General features: G+C 42.8%; 1 protein-coding gene across 1 annotated transcript in view; it reads left to right on the forward strand.

Moving 5' to 3' along the window:
* The first annotated feature begins 4,039 nt into the window (after positions 1–4,039).
* LOC137303915 (cadherin-23-like) overlaps positions 4,040–18,450 on the forward strand; it is a 110,869-nt gene continuing 96,458 nt past the window's right edge. The window contains exons 1-3 of the mRNA XM_067972327.1: positions 4,040–4,129; positions 5,147–5,371; positions 15,235–15,384. Coding sequence (XP_067828428.1) covers positions 4,040–4,129; positions 5,147–5,371; positions 15,235–15,384 — 465 coding nt within the window. The remainder of the gene's footprint in view (positions 4,130–5,146; positions 5,372–15,234; positions 15,385–18,450) is intronic.

Below are 18,450 nucleotides of genomic sequence, written 5' to 3' on the forward strand. Positions count from 1 at the left end.
CTGTCTATTTCTGTTTTAAATTTATTTAATGATGTAGCTTCCACAGCTTCCTGGGGCAGCAAATTCCACAGACCCACCACCCTCTGAGTGAAGAAGTTTCTCCTCATCTCAGTTTTGAAAGAGCAGCCCCTTATTCTAAGATTATGCCCCTAGTTCTAGTTTCACCCATCCTTGGGAACATCCTTACCGCATCCACCCGATCAAGCCCCTTCACAATCTTATATGTTTCAATAAGATCGCCTCTCATTCTTCTGAACTCCAATGAGTAGAGTCCCAATCTACTCAACCTCTCCTCATATGTCCGCCCCCTCATCCCCTGGATTAACCGAGTGAATCTTCTTTGTACTGCCTCGAGAGCAAGTATGTCTTTTCTTAAGTATGGACACCAAAACTGTATGCAGTATTCCAGGTGCGGTCTCACCAATACCTTATATAACTGCAGCAATACCTCCCTGTTTTTATATTCTATCCCCCTAGCAATAAAAGCCAACATTCCATTGGCTTTCTTGATCACCTGCTGCACCTGCATACTAACTTTTTGATTTTCTTGCACTAGGACCCCCAGATCCCTTTGTACTGCAGTACTTTCCAGTTTCTCGCCATTAAGATAATAACTTGCTCTCTGATTTTTCCTGCCAAAGTGCATAACCTCACATTTTCCAATATTGTATTGCATCTGCCAAATCTCCGCCCACTCACCCAGCCTGTCTATATCCCCTTGTAGGTTTTTTATGTCCTCCTCACTCTCTACTTTCCCTCCCATCTTTGTATCATCTGCAAACTTTGATATGTTACACTCGGTCCCCTCCTCCAAATCGTTAATATAGATTGTAAAGAGTTGGGGTCCCAGCACCGACCCCTGCGGAACACCACTGGCTACTGGTTGCCAGTCCGAGAATGAACCATTTATCCCAACTCTCTGCTTCCTGTTAGATAACCAATCCTCCACCCATGCCAGAATATTACCCCCAATCCAGTGATTCTTTATCTTGATCAATAATCTTTTATGTGGCACCTTGTCGAATGCCTTCTGGAAGTCTAAATACACTACGTCCACTGGTTCCCCTTTATCCACCCTGTACGTTATGTCCTCAAAGAACTCAAGCAAATTTGTCAGACATGACTTCCCCTTCATAAAGCCATGCTGACTTTGCCCTATTAAATTATGTTTATCCAAATGTTCCGCTACTGTCTCCTTAATAATAGACTCCAAAATTTTACCCACCACAGATGTTAGGCTAACTGGTCTATAATTTCCAGCCTTCTGCCTACTACCCTTTGGGAGAAAGAACAAAGTGTGGAGGGCAGGAGTGATGCAGTCATAATAAGATGGAAACTTACGTCCTTTTGCCCCGACACACACTGTTTCTGACCCAACCCACTGTGCCCGTGTGTTGCCTTTACTGAAAAAAAAATAACAAGCTGAAAATTGTTGCCTTATTAATTTTGACGTGAATTGCTTCTGTATTCCTGAGGGGGTTAACCTGTTGAGATATAAAGGAAAACAAAGCAAGCAAATGGGTAGAAACTTGAAATAAAGACAGAAAATGTTTGAATTAAACAGCACATGACCCAATACCCCACTGACCTTTTGTACACAGTGATATCAGTCTCAGCAACAAACTCGTCCAGTTCCCTTTGGAACATTTGCAGTGAATCCGCACTTTTCAGTTGCTGATGAACCTGCTGTGTATTCCCAGCATTGTCTGTTTTTCTCTTGGTTGGACTAAACACCTTACAAGAGAAAAGATAGGTTAAAAAAGGAAAGACTTGCATTTATATAGCGCCTTTCATGACCTCAGGGCGTCCCAAAGTAGTTTAGAGCCAATGAAGTACTTTTGAAATGTAGTCACTGTTGTAATGTAGGATATGTGGCAGCCATTTTGCGCACAGCAAGATCCCACAAACAGCAATGTGATAATGACCAGTTAATCTGATTTTAGTGATATTGGTTGAAGGATAAATATTGACCAGGACACCGGGGAGAACTCCCCTGCTCCTCTTCGAAACAGTGCTATGGGATCTTTTACATCCACCTGAGAGGGCAGATGGGGCCTCGGTTTAACGTCTCGTCCGAAAAATGGCACCTCCGACACTGGAGCATTCCCTCAGGACTGCACTGGGAGTGTCAGCCTAGATTACGTGCTGAAATCTCTGGTGTAAGATTTGAACCCATAATCTTCCAACTCAGAGGCGAGAATGTTGCCCAATGAGCCTTGGCTAACACCTAACGTTTGAATGAGAACACCTGAAACCGTAATCTTTTCTACGAACATACAAAGATGATGGACTAGAAAAGAAAAGACCAACTGGTTCATGAAGCCTGTCGCATACGGTCCTGTTACAATTACTCATCATAATCCCCAATACTCCCACCAGCAGCCATTGAACCTCCTGGAAGAGACCAAATAAAGACAGATATTGGGGGAAAAAAAACCTTCTGCCAATTTATGGGAAACATAAGAATCCTGGAAAATTTCTGTCCAATCCTGGAAGGCGATCCTAACCAACTCCAAGAGTCCGCAGTGACAGTGATGCACATGACCCAACACCCCCACCTACCTTTTGTATGCAGTGATATCAGCCTCATCCACAAACTCGTCCAGTTCCCTATGGAACATTTGCAGTGAATCCGCATTTTTCATTTGCTGATGAACCTGCTGTGTATTTCCAGCATTATCTGTTTTTCTCTCTGGTGGGACCAGAGTTGTGTATCCATATCCACGTTTGAAGAAAGCCCCCGTCTGCTTCCCTTGGATAGCATGGGTTACAGTAATTCCTTTCTCAACCAACATTTCGATCATTCAATTGCTCCCTCCCCCCGCCCAACCTTCCCCCTGCTTCCCCCTCTCCATTCCACTTTGTTCTCTGTTGGAAAATTGCTGCTGCCTGTTCTCTCCCTTCCAGTTCCATCAATCACTCACTGATCATCTGGCCAAGAGGGAGCCCAGGGCATTGAGGAGAAGATCCCCTTCCCCGAAGGTAATCGGATAATCCAGCTGAGACGGTCACAACTTGCCTTCCAGGGGATGTCAGAGAGGATTGGAATTCACTCTGCGTTCTCATCGGCAGGAGTTTAACATCCTAACACAGTGAAGTTTTGACAGTTTTTAATAATTACGGCTGTGGTTTAAAAACTTAAAACAGCAGTGTTGTAGGGACAGTGTTTGAGCCATCTCACTCTAAAACTGTCCTATCGTATTATTCTAATGTGATCAGTCAGACTGGGCGTATATCGACACAACAGGGTCAGTCATTTGAGGCAACGCCCGCCTAGATTTTTAAAGCTTTATATGGTGAGGTACGCATGTGATACTTTCTGACTTAATCTTCGGGGGTACCACCTTAAATTTTTTTTTAGCTCATTGTTGTCATGATGTCCCAGAAACCTGAAACTATTCAGCCGTATTCATGCCTTAGAATATTACCAGGGATGAGGGACTTCAGTTATGTGGAGAGACTAGAAAAGCTGAGATTGTTCTTCTTAGAGCAGAGAAGATTAAGGGGAGATTTGATGGAGGTGTTCAAAATTATGAGGGGTTTTGATAGAGTAAGTAAAGAGAAATTGTTTCCACTGGCAGGAGGGTCGGTAACCAGAGGACACAGATTTAACATAATTGGCAAAAGAACCAGAGGGGGAGATGAGGAGAATTTTTTTTACACAGCGATTGTTATGATCTGGAATGCGCTGCCTGAAAGGGTGGTGGAAGCAGATTCAATAGTAACTTCCAAAAGGCAATTGGATAAATTGTACCCGTTGAATTGAATTAAATTGAAAAGGAAAAATTTGCAGGGCTACGGGAAAAGAGCAGGGGGAGCGGGACTAATTGGATAGCTATTTCAAAGAGGCGGCACAGGCACGATGGGCCGAATGGCCGCCTCCTGTGCTGTGTGATTCTATAATCTCGCAACTTCCTAACCACAGCAAATTTGAAAGGCAGGATGCCAAATAGTGTTAGTGGTAAATGATTGAAGAAATCCCAAAACATGATGTTTGCAATTGCCGATGGTTGCTGCTCTGCCCCGCCTTCATGGCAAAATGGGCGGATTCACGCAAGTCGGTCCCTCAAAGCACCAGCAAAAAATCCTGGAATCCTTGGCAATAAAAGCAGAACATGACTTACTCGTTGTAAACCCATGACCCCAAAGGGAATAGCAGAGCTCTTTGTACATGACAGGCAAGGCCATTGATTTTCCACATTCACAGAATACCAGACTGAACTATGGAATGCAGTCCCCCAAAATACCAGTGAAATTCCCGGACTGCCTTGTAATAAAAATAAAATCTGATTTATTCAGTCAACACAAACCCGACGATTGTTATCAGTTCATCTTTTCTGTCCATCTACCCATTCCTCCGTTTGCTTGTTTCTATTTTTGGCTCTGTATTTGGTCGCTAAATTAAACTTGAAGGTTCTAATAAAATGTGCATTGAAGCATATGCACACCATAAAAAGTGCTGACTTATGTTTTTGCATTTATGTTTAACTCCTAGGAATTCATTTTTAATTAAAATCAATATGAGAACTGGTGGCCTGCTGAATACATATTTGTTAAATATGGATTTATGACTGGGACTCCTGTTCCCATTGATTTTAACAGCCTAACAGTTGGATGTGCATTAAAAATATATATTTTTTACACTTGTTACTTGTTCAGACCAGGAAAGTGGGGCAAAATCACTACAAGCTGACCTTTCACATTGCCACTGTTATATATTGTGGCTAGATTCTGTCAATAAATAGTTTCTATCATAATATGATCTATCGTAATCCTGTGCTGCAGTACTGACGGAGTGTTGCATTGATGAAGGTGTTTTCCTTTGAACAAGACGTTAACCAAGCTTCCCGTCTTTCTCTTCCGGGGGTCATTGAAGATCCCCAGACACTATTCCAAGAAAGATCTTGGAATTCTCCCAGTATCCTGACAAACATTCCTCCTTCAACCAATGCTACCATAAACTGAATAACTGGTCATTCATTTCATCGCTATTTGTGGGAACTTGCTGTGTGCCAAATGGCTGCCACATTTGCCTGCATAGCAACAGTCATTGCACTTAAAAAGTAAATGCTTTGAAACATTTTCTGGAGTGGTATGTAAATGTGTATCTGTTTTTCTTTACTTTATCTTTTCCTTGTCTTTGTAGGGCACTGAATTGAATGACGACCGGACACCATCAAACGCCACAGTTTCCACAACGTTTAATGTACTGGTGATTGATGTCAATGACAATCCGCCAGAATTCAACCGGTCTGAGTACAGTGTTAGCATTACTGAGTTGGCACAGGTGGGCTTCGCACTCCCTCTCTTCATCCAAGTGCAAGATAAAGATGATGTGAGTACCGAGGTACAGCTTTGCAAATGCAACCAGGTAAAAAACTGACTGCTAACTCCAGTCAAGCAGCTGATGGCTTTCTTATATTTCTCAGTCAACTTCTGGACATACGTGCTGTGAACTCAAGTCAGTTCTGTCTCCATCATAACAGAGGAGCCAATATACGAGGACAAACAGTGTTGGTAACAGAAGGGATCGATGGACATTTTAGATAGATATTGCAGATGCATTAAGGATGTGTGTCTGCAGTGAAGCTGTGATGTGGGAATAACACTTCGAGCAGTGTTGTCAGCAATCAGTGTGGTGACTGATTTCCCACTCTCTAGTCCATTCTGTGAATCAATGTGCATCATGCATTGGGCTGTGGAGTAGCCATTCACATAAACACTGCCAACTCTTTCCTATGCCTTTGTGTCATGGTCATTTGTATTGGAACGTAGGGATGCACAGGACCAGAAAAGACTCTTGCAGTCAATCTGGTTGCTCCCAGTGTCGAGGAAATAACATATCGCACACTGCCTCTCGCACTGTTCTAGCATTTTTCTTTACCAGATGCTTATACAACTCTTTGTTGATTAAGTCAGCCCCTGCTGCCTCCCTTGGTGGTCCTTTCCATACAGGTACCACCCTCTGCGTAAAATAGTTAAATCTACACAGACTTTTCACCGTCCCTCTTCTAAATTTGAAGTCATGCCTTTGTTTCAAAATGATTTGTATTATACCACACAGGTATACACAGGGAACTTTTAGCTATTTTAAGATTAAGGCTGCAGTTTTACTGTTGGCCCAAAATTAAGTAAGATGACTTGTAATTCAGAAAATGCAGCCATTGTACTGAGGTTCTGGACATTGCTTTGCTTTTTCCTTTTAATATTCAGAGTTTTCAGAAAACATTTTGTAAGCTCGGACTGATGGTAAATGTGCTTTGGAAACCATTAACAATTTACCCTTATATACAGCCATTAATGTGGTGAAAATGTCTCGAGGTACTTTACAAATTGGGGGTTGGACCGAAGCAGGGGGAGGGGGACGAGTTAGCGGAGCAATGAAGAAAGCTGTGGCTGAACGGGTACATTTTAAGGAAACCATTGAACGCGGGGAGCGATATAACGAAGGGGCAGAGATATTACAAGGGGGAAGAGATGATGTGGAGATGCCGGTGATGGACTGGGGTGGACAAATGTACGGAGTTGTACAACACCAGGTTATAGTCCAACAGCTTTATTTGAAATCACAAGCTTTTGGAGCTTTGCTGACGAAGGAGCAAGGGGGAAGAGGTTTGGGAAGAGAATTGCAAAGTGTGGAAGTGACATAGCTGAATGACCTGGAACCAATCATAGAGCAGGGGGAGTGAGGAGAGTGAGTGTACAGTAGCCTGGAATCAGATAAGTGGAGGATGCGAGTGACAATGTAGAGCTGGAGAAGGTTGCAGAAGTAAGGTGAGTGAGATTGTGGAGGGTTTGTAAGCAATAACAACAACATTTGAAATCAGGGAGCCAGATACCTACTGAGATAATTTTACTTGTAAACAGTAACTTGAGGTTATGTTTAGATGGTCGATGAAAGATTTTATATATGATCCACCATCTAACATTGAGCAAGCTGCTTTTTCAGCTTGTAAAAAGCATCTGTACATTATCCCTCCATCCATCTTCTGCCTTTCAGTGTGTTTATCCCTCTGTATCCGATCCTTTGTTTCCTTGCTTTTTGAAAATAGTTCTTTCGATTGTGTTACCATTGGTTTGTCACCTCCCCCAGGAGATTAAATAAATTGCACAGAGTGAAGAATTGTACATAGTTCACTTGGACAAAAGCAGGGTTAATTGGCCTTTTTTTTTGTTGCTCCACACATCCTTAATTACTCTGCCTTGCTACACCTCTGTCCCGAAATTCAAAAGCCTTCTCACTCTTCCTGGGGTCAATTTTCCTAACTTCTGCTGCTGCTACTCTCTGCCAACTTTGCATCTGTGAGATATCTTGGGACATTTGCAATGTTAAGGCTTCTATATAAATGCAAACTCCTGTCTTGCTGATCCAATTGCATCGTAGAATTACATAGAATTTACAGCACAGAAAAACAGGTGAATGTCCAAATGGTGTTTATGCTCCACACGAGCCTCCTCCCACCCTAATTGATCAAACTTTGTCAGCATACCCTCATGTACTTATCGAGCTTCCCCTTAAAGACATCTATGCTATTCGCCTCAACTACTCCTCGTGGTAGCAAGCTCCATATTCTAACCACTCACTGGGTAAAGAAGTTTCTTCTGAATTCCTTATTGGATTTATTAGTGACGGTCTTATATGCATGACCCTGAGTTTTGCACTCCCCCACAAGTGGTAACATCTTCTCCGCATCTATCCTATCGAACCCCTAATATCAGATATTTTATACTGAGCGTAATGACCAACTCATTGTCTGCTCCATCGGAATAAACTACTGATTTTTCAAATTGATTTTCTATGAATAAGATTCAACTAACATTTTTCGGTAAGTGCAGAGATAATTAAACCACTTTCAAAGCCAGGAAAAATGAATCTACGTGTGTTATTGTCAAAACGTTTTTTTCTGGCACTGGGTTCAAAACTCCTTCAGCACAGTTTTACCTGTAATGAGAGATACTCTTGTGATTTAATGTCTTTTGGTACTGGTATTTTAATGTTGCACTTCAGCTTATGAACACTTCATGCATTCATATGAAATTCCTTGTCTGTTATTTTAACTCTGCTATGTTAATCTATTTAAAATAAATTTGTTAACTCCAAGTAAAATAGCAAAAGAATTTCGATGAATATTTGTACACTAATTACATAGAATTTACAACACAGAAAGAGGCCATTTGGCCCAATTGGTCCATGCTGGTGTTTATGGTCCACACGAGCCTCCTCCCAACCTACTTCATCTCACCCTATCAGCATAGTCTCCTATTCCTTTCTCCCTCGTGTACTTATCTAGCTTCCCCTTAAGTGCATCTATGTATAAGGCAAAGTGTAATTTCAAGGCCTGTGTATGAAATAGGAACTTAGGAACTTAGGAGTAGGCCATTCAGCCCCTCGAGCCTGTTCCGCCATTCAATTAGATCATGGCTGATCTGTATCTTAACTCCATCAACCTGCCATTTCTCAATTATATCGGTTGCAAATTTGTTCGTTCAGAAACCACTTTATAATGTGTTGCTGACGAGGTGTGGATTTGTTGAGGTGTGGATTTGTTTTGAGGTGTGGATTTGTTTTGAGGTGTGGATTTGTTTTGAGGTGTGGATTTGTTTTGAGGTGTGGATTTGTTTTGAGGTGTGGATTTGTTTTGAGGTGTGGATTTGTTTTGAGGTGTGGATTTGTTGAGGTGTGGATTTGTTGAGGTGTGGATTTGTTGAGCCGTTACACTGACATTGTTTTGACTCTAGAAGTCAACGAAAATGAAAATTTACTGCAAAGGTGACTGTGATTGCAACATTTAATGATATCCTTACTGGGAGGAGAGCAATTTTTCCTCACTGTTGAATTTGTTTTCTCCACCATTGCCTTGCATGTCTCTGGCTGAGAAGATGGGCAGGCAATCTCTTCCAATGTCTTTAGCCCCAACCCTTTCCTGGGGTACATGGCAATGACCCAGGGTGTTTTTTTCCTTCTCATTTGCTGTAACCGTCACTGGTGTTGGGGGAATGCCTCTCGGAAAGGGGGGAGGCAAAATTCCACTAATTGAGATCAATTTATGAGATCATTTAAATACAACAGCCAGTTGCATTTCTGGAGCACCTTTAACGTAGGGAAAAATGACACTAGGCACTTCACCGAGACATAAGGAAAAACAGACACAAAGTCAAAGAACGAGAGATTAGGAGGGATAAATAAATTAAACTATAATGCATATGGAAACACCTTAATATCACATTAAACATGTATTTATCAGGTGAGTTATTTGTTTCTGGTGGAATAAGACATCAACTAAATTACATTTACACAGTTTATAACTTGGTATTCTGTTACTGAATTTGATTTAATTACATCAGGCACAGCCAATGAAGTCCAAATGATCAAACGTTGACTCACAGTAAGATGGCGGTACATGTTTCTGTCTGGTCCTGTAGAGTATTTGCCCTTTAGAAATTTGTTTTCAACATCGCAGGCCAGCTCTGCAGATCGCTTCGAGTAAGATTTAATTTGGTGTGGAATGGATGGTGATACACCAACAAATAGATTGAAAGGGGAAAAAAAAAATCAATGGCTTCACCCATCAAGCAGAGATAAGGTGAAAGCTTGCTGAGTTCGATTGATCTCTGTAGTGTCTTTCTGTATGGAATTCGAGCAGTAATTCAATGTGTGACAGCAGTGAGAAAGAAATAGCAAAACTGTAATGATTCTTTCAGTAGCTTTACTTCAGCTGATAAAATAAGGGATGGAACACTTACTTGCCAACTTCACTACTGTTGGGTATTTAATTAGTTTAAAAACATGTTGTGTGGCTCGAACCTGAAAGGGAACATTAATATTTTTCAGAATTCACTAAGGTAAAATTTCATGATTAACTTTTTTTTTCCCTGAAATGTTTTAAGTATTTTACTTCTCCTGCAGCATTTCATAATTAATTTTTCTGTCCTCATTTTAATTCCATGTATCATCCTGACAGAGATGGGGAACAGACACCCTGCTTGCCTGGCTGCTGTCAGTGCTGCTCTTGAACTTGTTGTACCTCTGCACATAGGATGCTCGTGAACACCTCCTTGATGGAACAGTTGGGTTTGCCAACTCACCATGTGGGGAATTTCAGACACCCAGCTGTGCCTCCCTCCTCAGGAGAACAGACATGATGGAAAGGTCTTTGTAGAGTCTTATCCAAGGTCAACCAGGAGTGTAAAGTCATATTAACTCCCACAAGGTGGTCAAAGTCCTATGTTCATAGGAGTTGATTAAGAAAGAAGAAAGCACCTTTCACAATTTAAGGTGTCCAAAATCATGAAGGCTTTTGATAGAGTAAATAAGGAGAAACTGTTTACAGTGGCAGAAGGGTCGGTAACCAGAGGACACAGATTTAAGATAATTGGCAAAAGAATCAGAGGCGACATGATGAAATGCTTTTTTACGCTGCGAGTTATGATGATCTGGAATGCAGTGCCTGAAAGGGCGGTGGAAGCTGATTCAATAGGAACTTTCAAAAGGGAATTGGGTAAATACTTGAAGGGGAAACATTTGCAGGGTTATGAGGAATGAGCAGGGGTGTGGGACTAATTAGAATCATAGAATCATAGACGTTTACAACATGGAAACAGGCCCTTCGGCGCAACATGTCCATGTCGCCCAGTTTATACCACTAAGCTAGTCCCAATTGCCTGCACTTGGCCCATATCCCTCCATACCCATCTTACCCATGTAACTGTCCAAATGCTTTTTAAAAGACAAAATTGTACCCGCCTCTACTACTGCCTCTGGCAGCTCGTTCCAGACACTCACCACCCTTTGAGTGAAAAAATTGCCCCTCTGGACCCTTTTGTATCTCTCCCCTCTCACCTTAAATCTATGCCCCCTCGTTATAGACTCCCCTACCTTTGGGAAAAGATTTTGACTATCTACCTTATCTATGCCCCTCATTATTTTATAGACTTCTATAAGATCACCCCGAAACCTCCTACTCTCCAGGGAAAAAAGTCTCAGTCTATCCAACCTATCCCTATAAGTCAAACCATCAAGTCCCGGTAGCATCCTAGTAAATCTTTTCTGCACTCTTTCTAGTTTAATAATATCCTTTCTATAATAGGGTTACCAGAACTGTACACAGTATTCCAAGTGTGGCCTCACTAATGTCTTGTACAACTTCAACAAGACATCCCAACTCCTGTATTCAATGTTCTGACCAATGAAACCAAGCATGCTGAATGCCTTCTTCACCACCCTATCCACCTGTGACTCCACTTTCAAGGAGCTATGAATCTGTACTCCCAGATCTCTTTGTTCTATAACTCTCCCCAACGCCCTCCCATTAACGGAGTAGGTCTTGGCCCGATTCGATCTACCAAAATGCATCACCTCACATTTATCTAAATTAAACTCCATCTGCCATTCATCGGCCCACTGGCCCAATTGATCAAGATCCCGTTGCAATCCCAGATAACCTTCTTCACTGTCCACAATGCCACCAATCTTGGTGTCATCTGCAAACTTACTAACCATGCCTCCTAAATTCTCATCCAAATCATTAATATAAATAACAAATAACAGCGGACCCAGCACCGATCCCTGAGGCACACCGCTGGTCACAGGCCTCCAGTTTGAAAACCCTCTACAACCACCCTCTGTCTTCTGTCGTCAAGCCAATTTTGTATCCAATTGGCTACCTCACCTTGGATCCCGTGAGATTTAACCTTATGTAACAACCTACCATGCGGTACCTTGTCAAAGGCTTTGCTAAAGTCCATGTAGACCACGTCTACTGCACAGCCCTCATCTATCTTCTTGGTTACCCCTTCAAAAAACTCAATCAAATTCGTGAGACATGATTTTCCTCTCACAAAACCATGCTGACTGTTCCTAATCAGTCCCTGCCTCTCCAAATGCCTATAGATCCTGTCTCTCAGAATACCCTCTTAACAACTTACCCACTACAGATATCAGGCTCACCGGTCTGTAGTTCCCAGGCTTTTCCCTGCCGCCCTTCTTAAACAAAGGCACAACATTTGCTACCATCCAATCTTCAGGCACCTCACCTGTAGCTGTCGATGATTCAAATATCTCTGCTAGGGGACCCGCAATTTCCTTCCTAACCTCCCATAACGTCCTGGGATACATTTCATCAGGTCCCGGAGATTTATCTACCTGGATGCGCATTAAGACTTCCAGCACCTCCCTCTCTGTAATATGTACACTCCTCAAGACATCACTATTTATTTCCCCAAATTCCCTAACATCCATGCCTTTCTCAACCGTAAATACCGATGTGAAATATTCATTTAGGATCTCACCCATCTCTTGTGGTTCCGCACATAGATGACCTTGTTGATCCTTAAGAGGCCCTACTCTCTCCCTAGTTACTCTTTTGCCCTTTATGTATTTGTAGAAGCTCTTTGGATTCTCCTTTGCCTTATCTGCCAAAGCAATCTCATGTCCACTTTTTGCCCTCCTGATTTCTCTCTTAACTCTACTCCGGCAATCTCTATACTCTTCAAGGGATCCACTTGATCCCAGCTGCCTATGCATGTCATATGCCTCCTTCTTCTTTTTGACTAGGGCCTCAATCTCCCGAGTCATCCAAGGTTCCCTACTTCTACCAGCCTTGCCCTTCACTTTATAAGGAATGTGCTTACCCTGAACCCTGGTGAACACACTTTTGAAAGCCTCCCACTTACCAGACGTCCCTTTGCCTGCCAACAGACTCTCCCAATCAACTTCTGAAAGTTCCTGTCTAATACCATCAAAATTGGCCTTTCCCCAATTTAGAATTTTAACTTTTGGGCCAGACCTATCATTCTCCATAGCTATCTTAAAACTAATGGAATTATGATCACTGGTCCCAAAGTGATCCCTCACTAACACTTCTGTCACCTGCCCTTCCTTATTTCCCAAGAGGAGGTCAAGTTTTGCCCCCTCTCTGGTCGGGCCATCCACATACTGAATGAGAAATTCCTCCTGAATACACTCAACAAATTTCTCTCCATCCAAGCCCCTAATGTTATGGCTGTCCCAGTCAATGTTGGGAAAGTTAAAGTCCCCTACTATTACCACCCTATTTTTCTTGCAGCTGTCTGTAATCTCCTTACATATTTGCTCCTCAATTTCCCATTGACTATTTGGGGGTCTGTAGTACAATCCTATCAAAGTGATCTGTCCCTTCTTATTTTTCAGTTCTACCCATATAGCTCTTTCAAAGAGCTGGCACAGGCACGATGGGCCGAATGGCCTCCTTCTGTGCTCTATCATTTTATGGTCCTGTGACAACATCCCAAAGCGCTTTCCAGCCAGTGACGTACTTTTGAAGTGTAGTCACTGTTGTAATGTAGGAAATGCAGCAGCCAATTTGCACACCGCAAGGTCCCACAAACAGCAATGTGATAATGACCAGGGTGGGTGTGGTTTAAGGGATTTAGAAACACAGAGCTATTGCTTTTTGACTAATTCACGCAGGACGAAGGTATCATCTTCTGAAGTAGTGGGTGCTTAACCAATTCCCAGGAACATGAGGTGTTGATATGGATTCATAACAAGTTTACAGGCTTGGAAATGTATCTTTCCACTGCTGGTTGTCTTCCAGTGTATTTTCTTGAGGGCTTCTTATGAAACCTGGAAAGAAGCTCAGCTTTGTTCGAAGAATGAATATTAAGAACATGCACTCATACTTTCTCCTGAAAGTAGAGAAGGGAGTCTTGCCATCACATCCCCTTTTGATCCATTTAATATTCAGAAAAACATCGAAGATTCTTATGGATTTTGAATTGGTTTTGATTTATTAATGCATTCATTGCTACTGGCAGTTTGGCTGTTTTATGATGTCATCGGGGAATTATTTTGATATCTGAGATCTTACTGTGACGTGAAGAGTTATATTTACCGCAGACATTAAATTGTGTGCAGCATGTTAGAATACAAACACTGAACATTAAGGATTGTCTCAGCACCCTCCCACTGACTTTCCTATCTCAGTCATACTGCTGTGGGAAGGGAAGATCAGGGAAAGGCTTAGCCCTGGCTTATTCCCATGTACCTGCAGGTGACAGGCTCACAGTGGCATCAGTGGAAGCCTGAGCCTAGATTGTCCACCTACTCACGACTGCTTAGCACGGGAGATCAAGAAAACTTGGAAGAACATAAGAGGGGGCCCATGGAAAAAAAGAATTGCGAAATAAATGATATGTTGACGCGAAGCATCACGTGGGGCGCGGGGTGGGAGGGGGTTACTGGGCAGGGGATCGTGATATCTCACAGATAATGTGACCCTGTACTCCCAGCAGAGCTACTGAATTATATTCCTGATTCTCCGACCCATGCTTCCTGCAGCTATGACTCTCCAACGGGCATGCAGTGCTCAAACTTGGCTGGTTCCGAGGCAGAAATGAGGCAGAGGCTCGAAGAGAGAGTCCTGGTGTGTGACATCCTTCTTGAGTTGCTTGTGGCCTGTTCCTGGATGGAATGCCACAAGGTGTGATGGATTATTTTGATGGGAATTTGTGCTTGGCATTAGGAGTTGCAGTTAGGGGGAGGAAGGAAAGGAGTAATCATTTTTAAACTGAGGGAGATGATGGAGTCTGGTGTAAACTAGTTATCTCGCAAAATGCAAATAATAGATTTTTAGGTTCTGCAATAACAACATTTGTAAATTCCCACTGTTCATGGACCAATGTAGGAAATCCTTTTTCTGCGTATTATTTATTCAGCCACTGGTTTGAAATCTGTTTGAGACGGGCTGTCAGCACTGAAAGGATTTATTTATTTTACTGATTTTTGGTTCATCTGTTACCATATTTTAAAAGGTTTTTTTTTTCTGATTCCAGTGTGTGTGTATACGATTTACAAATCATACCCTGACAGCTGGCTGGCTCCCTGCTGTTGCTGAAGTGGAAATTCTCATCGATGATCGACTTCTCAGTAGCCTGTGCTGCCCAGGGCTGAGGGCCCAGCCACTGTCTCCTGACACATACAGTCACAGTCAGACAGTTTAGCCATTAGCAGCACTCCATGCATGAAATTGTACACCTTTTCTTGATGGTTTTTACTTGATTCTGAAGAATTCTGATTATACGCTGCTAAGTTGTGCCATTATGTTGCATAGTTCTGACATCATTTTTGGTTCCTCCCTCTCCTCGTCTCCCTGTCTGTCGAGGAAGACTTGTGATTTGTGTTCAAGATGCTAACCTTCCGCCATCCCAAATTGTTGTTTTAAAAAAAAAACGATTTTATTTCTCTTTCCTTTCCAGGCGCCCAACAGTATGTTTGATATTCAGCTCGTGGGAAACAATTCGGACCATTTCACCATTTCTCCGACATCAGGCCAGGGAAAGATAGATATCCGGGTTAGAGTGGCCGTGCCCTTGGATTACGAACGTATCTCCCAATACGAGTTTTCTGTAAGTTGTTTGATCAGACCACGTTTCAAGGGGCGGTGTAAAAAAAACACAGTAGGGGGTAATTTTCACCTTCACCGGTTGATAGGGTTGCCAACCCTCCAGGATTGGTCTGGAGCCTTCAGGAATTGAAGGTTAATCTCCCAGGGCACTGCTGCGAGCAACACCTGGGAGAAAAATCAGAGGGGCATTAAAAAAAAATTGTGCATTTTTTCATTTTCTTTGAGCACTTCCATTTATTAGTTATAAAACTATTGGAGATGGAGGGGAAAAAATGCTGTTTTACTAACAGTCAAGATGAATCGATTTTTAGCCAACATAAGACTGCTTAAAGTAAAGACATTACTGGAACGATTATAGTCAGCAGTTCACAGCAATGGGATCCATTTTTCTCTGCAACTTTATGGCTCAAAATATCTAATTGGGCATATCAATGGCAGATGGAATTTAATATTGGTGTGTAAAGCCCTGCGCGTAAGGAAGAGAAAAAGGGCACTATAAGTACCTCATGAATTGTGTTGTAATAGCTAAAGATGAAGTTAAGAAGTTTAGGCGTTCTGGCAGATTCCTGATGTTCAACATGTCCAATCACTGCAGTAGAGTAATCAACAAAGTAAATAGAATATTGAACGATGTCGTCAAAACAGGGAACAAGTCAAAGGAAGTCAGGCCGAAGCTGTATCATGCTCTCTGCTCAGACCATACCATGAGTAACGCACTCAGTTCTGGTCACTGAGACACAAAGGAGATACTCAGGTCCTGGAGCTGGTTTAGGGAAGAGCCATGAGATGGAGCCCTCGAATCAGATGACTGTGGCATGAGGAAAGACTGGAGAAATTTGGGCTTTTTCAGCCTTGAAAGGAGATGACTGACAAATGAATGTATAGAGGCGTACGAGAAAGTAAACTGTGTAGAAATGTTAAGTCCCCGATTAAAACGAAATTGTAACAAGCGAAAGAGGTTCAAATTAGTAAAAGACGAATTTCGGAGGTTTATCTTCTGAAGAATGATCAACACCTGGAATACACCTCTGATTAGGGGGGGTCATGGTGGCAAAAACGCTGGAAACATTTTAGAAAGAGTTGGATGTGGAAACGGTTCAGCACAGCTAAGATTGGTGAAGTGCCTTTCTATATCTTCCTCTATAACTATGATACTGTGGATCAATCATTGTTAATCAAAGTGTAGCTTACCTAGGACCTAGATAAACTGCATGCTGGAATTGAAGTGGGTTCAGCCAAGCGGAGGAGAGCAGTGGTGAATGGGGGCTGTTCGAGCCGCCATTTATGGAAAGAAACAGAGGGCCTGCAGGCTGCCCTAGTGGACGATGGAGGTGTAGAGGGACTAAATGTCCATGGTGAAAAGGAGACGGTTAGGACCAGGAAACTGGAAATGGTTACAGTGGTGGAGGGGGTCGGAAGAGACTGGACAAGGGGAGAAAAAATTGAGTCAAGTTGCTGGAATTGTTTGGAGGCCCGATCCTGGCGATTTTGTGTTTTAATCTGTAACTTTTTCACATCTCTCCTGAAGCCCTTCACTCGTGCTGTGGTAGATTTCTACAGACACGGGCAGAGCTCTGGTATCTTGTCCAGGTGATCCACAATTTCCTGAGATTCACGTCTGGTGGGCAGGACAGCCCACTGACAGCACAAACACTAAAAATCATCCCTATATATGTCAGTTTCATTTTACACAGACTGAACGTCACGTCATTGGAACATCAAAGGTGTCAACCCCAGATCAAAGCACCATCATGCTCTGCCGAGGAGTGTTTGAATGCACAATCGATCACACGACGGGTTCTGGATCTGAGGTTTTCCTGTCGGGTGGAGATATTCCTGTTGGGTGGAGATATTGTCTGGGATTTTCCACTTCTCTCTCTTTCCCACCCCCCCACCAAAACCAGGAAAATGGCAGCTTAGACAGCGTAATTAACGGGAATCCTCGGCCACAGACTGCAAACCAAAACTGCTTCCCAGCAGGGTGAGGAAGGGGCCAGCAGACTGTGTTGGGTAGGGAGTCTTAAAACACCTAGGGTTTAAAAGCAGCACACCTGTCTCCCCTGTCTTCCAGGGAAATGATGTATAACTCAGGCCAAGCTCAGTGGAAGGAGCAGCATAACAGAGAAAACAAACGGGGAGGAACTTAACATTCAAATGTGAATGTCAAAACCCCACTTAATTCTGGTACCTGGAAGTAATCCAGTATGTGTTCCAGGCGCCTTCAACTCATCCAGTTTGTGCTGCGAAATGCTGCAAGCAAACAAATCCCCACAGTGTGAAGTGTGTACACATGCCATCCCTTTTACACTGGGACAGCTGCGAAACAAAATGCCAGCAATATGAAGTGTGTGCACAGGGATAAATCTCATTAGAAAGCAATTTACGTTCTGCTGGGAGTGTATGTTGATTCTGACCTATTTGCTCGTCAGCTCCAAGGAAACCTCTACTGGAACGAAAGTAGGACATTGCTAGGGACCTGAAGGGGTGAGATTTTAGACCAGTTCTTCATTCAATCAGGAAACTTTCTGGATTTCTTGTGATTTATACCCCTCAATACAGAGGATGGCACTGCTTCGCTCCATGGATCAACTTGATGATGAACCAGAGGGAACGGAAATGCTAGTAAAAAGGAGTTATGAAGTTCACTTTTAAAGTTTGCATTACACCTTCCGATGAGACATGAAATCAAGGCTCCATTTGCCTCAACCGGAGAGCATCAGTGATTCCTTGGCATTATTCAAAGAGGAGGGCGGTGTCCTGGGCCAACATTCTTCCATTAACCAACACCACCAGAAACATATCAGCTGATCATTTATCCCATTGCTTTCTGTGGGATCTTGCCTTGCCCAAGATGGCCACCGTGTATGCCTGGATAATAGCCACCAGTGCAAACCTGCACAGACTTAGAGTCATAGAGTCATAGAGTCATACAGCACGGATAGAGGCCCTTCGGCCCATCGTGTCCGCGCCGGCCATCAGCCCTGTCTACTCTAATCCCATATTCCAGCATTTGGTCCGTAGCCTTGTATGCTATGGCATTTCAAGTGCTCATCCAAATGCTTCTTGA

Source organism: Heptranchias perlo, chromosome 36 (genome assembly GCF_035084215.1).
Source record: "Heptranchias perlo isolate sHepPer1 chromosome 36, sHepPer1.hap1, whole genome shotgun sequence".
NCBI classification, from domain to species: domain Eukaryota; kingdom Metazoa; phylum Chordata; class Chondrichthyes; order Hexanchiformes; family Hexanchidae; genus Heptranchias; species Heptranchias perlo.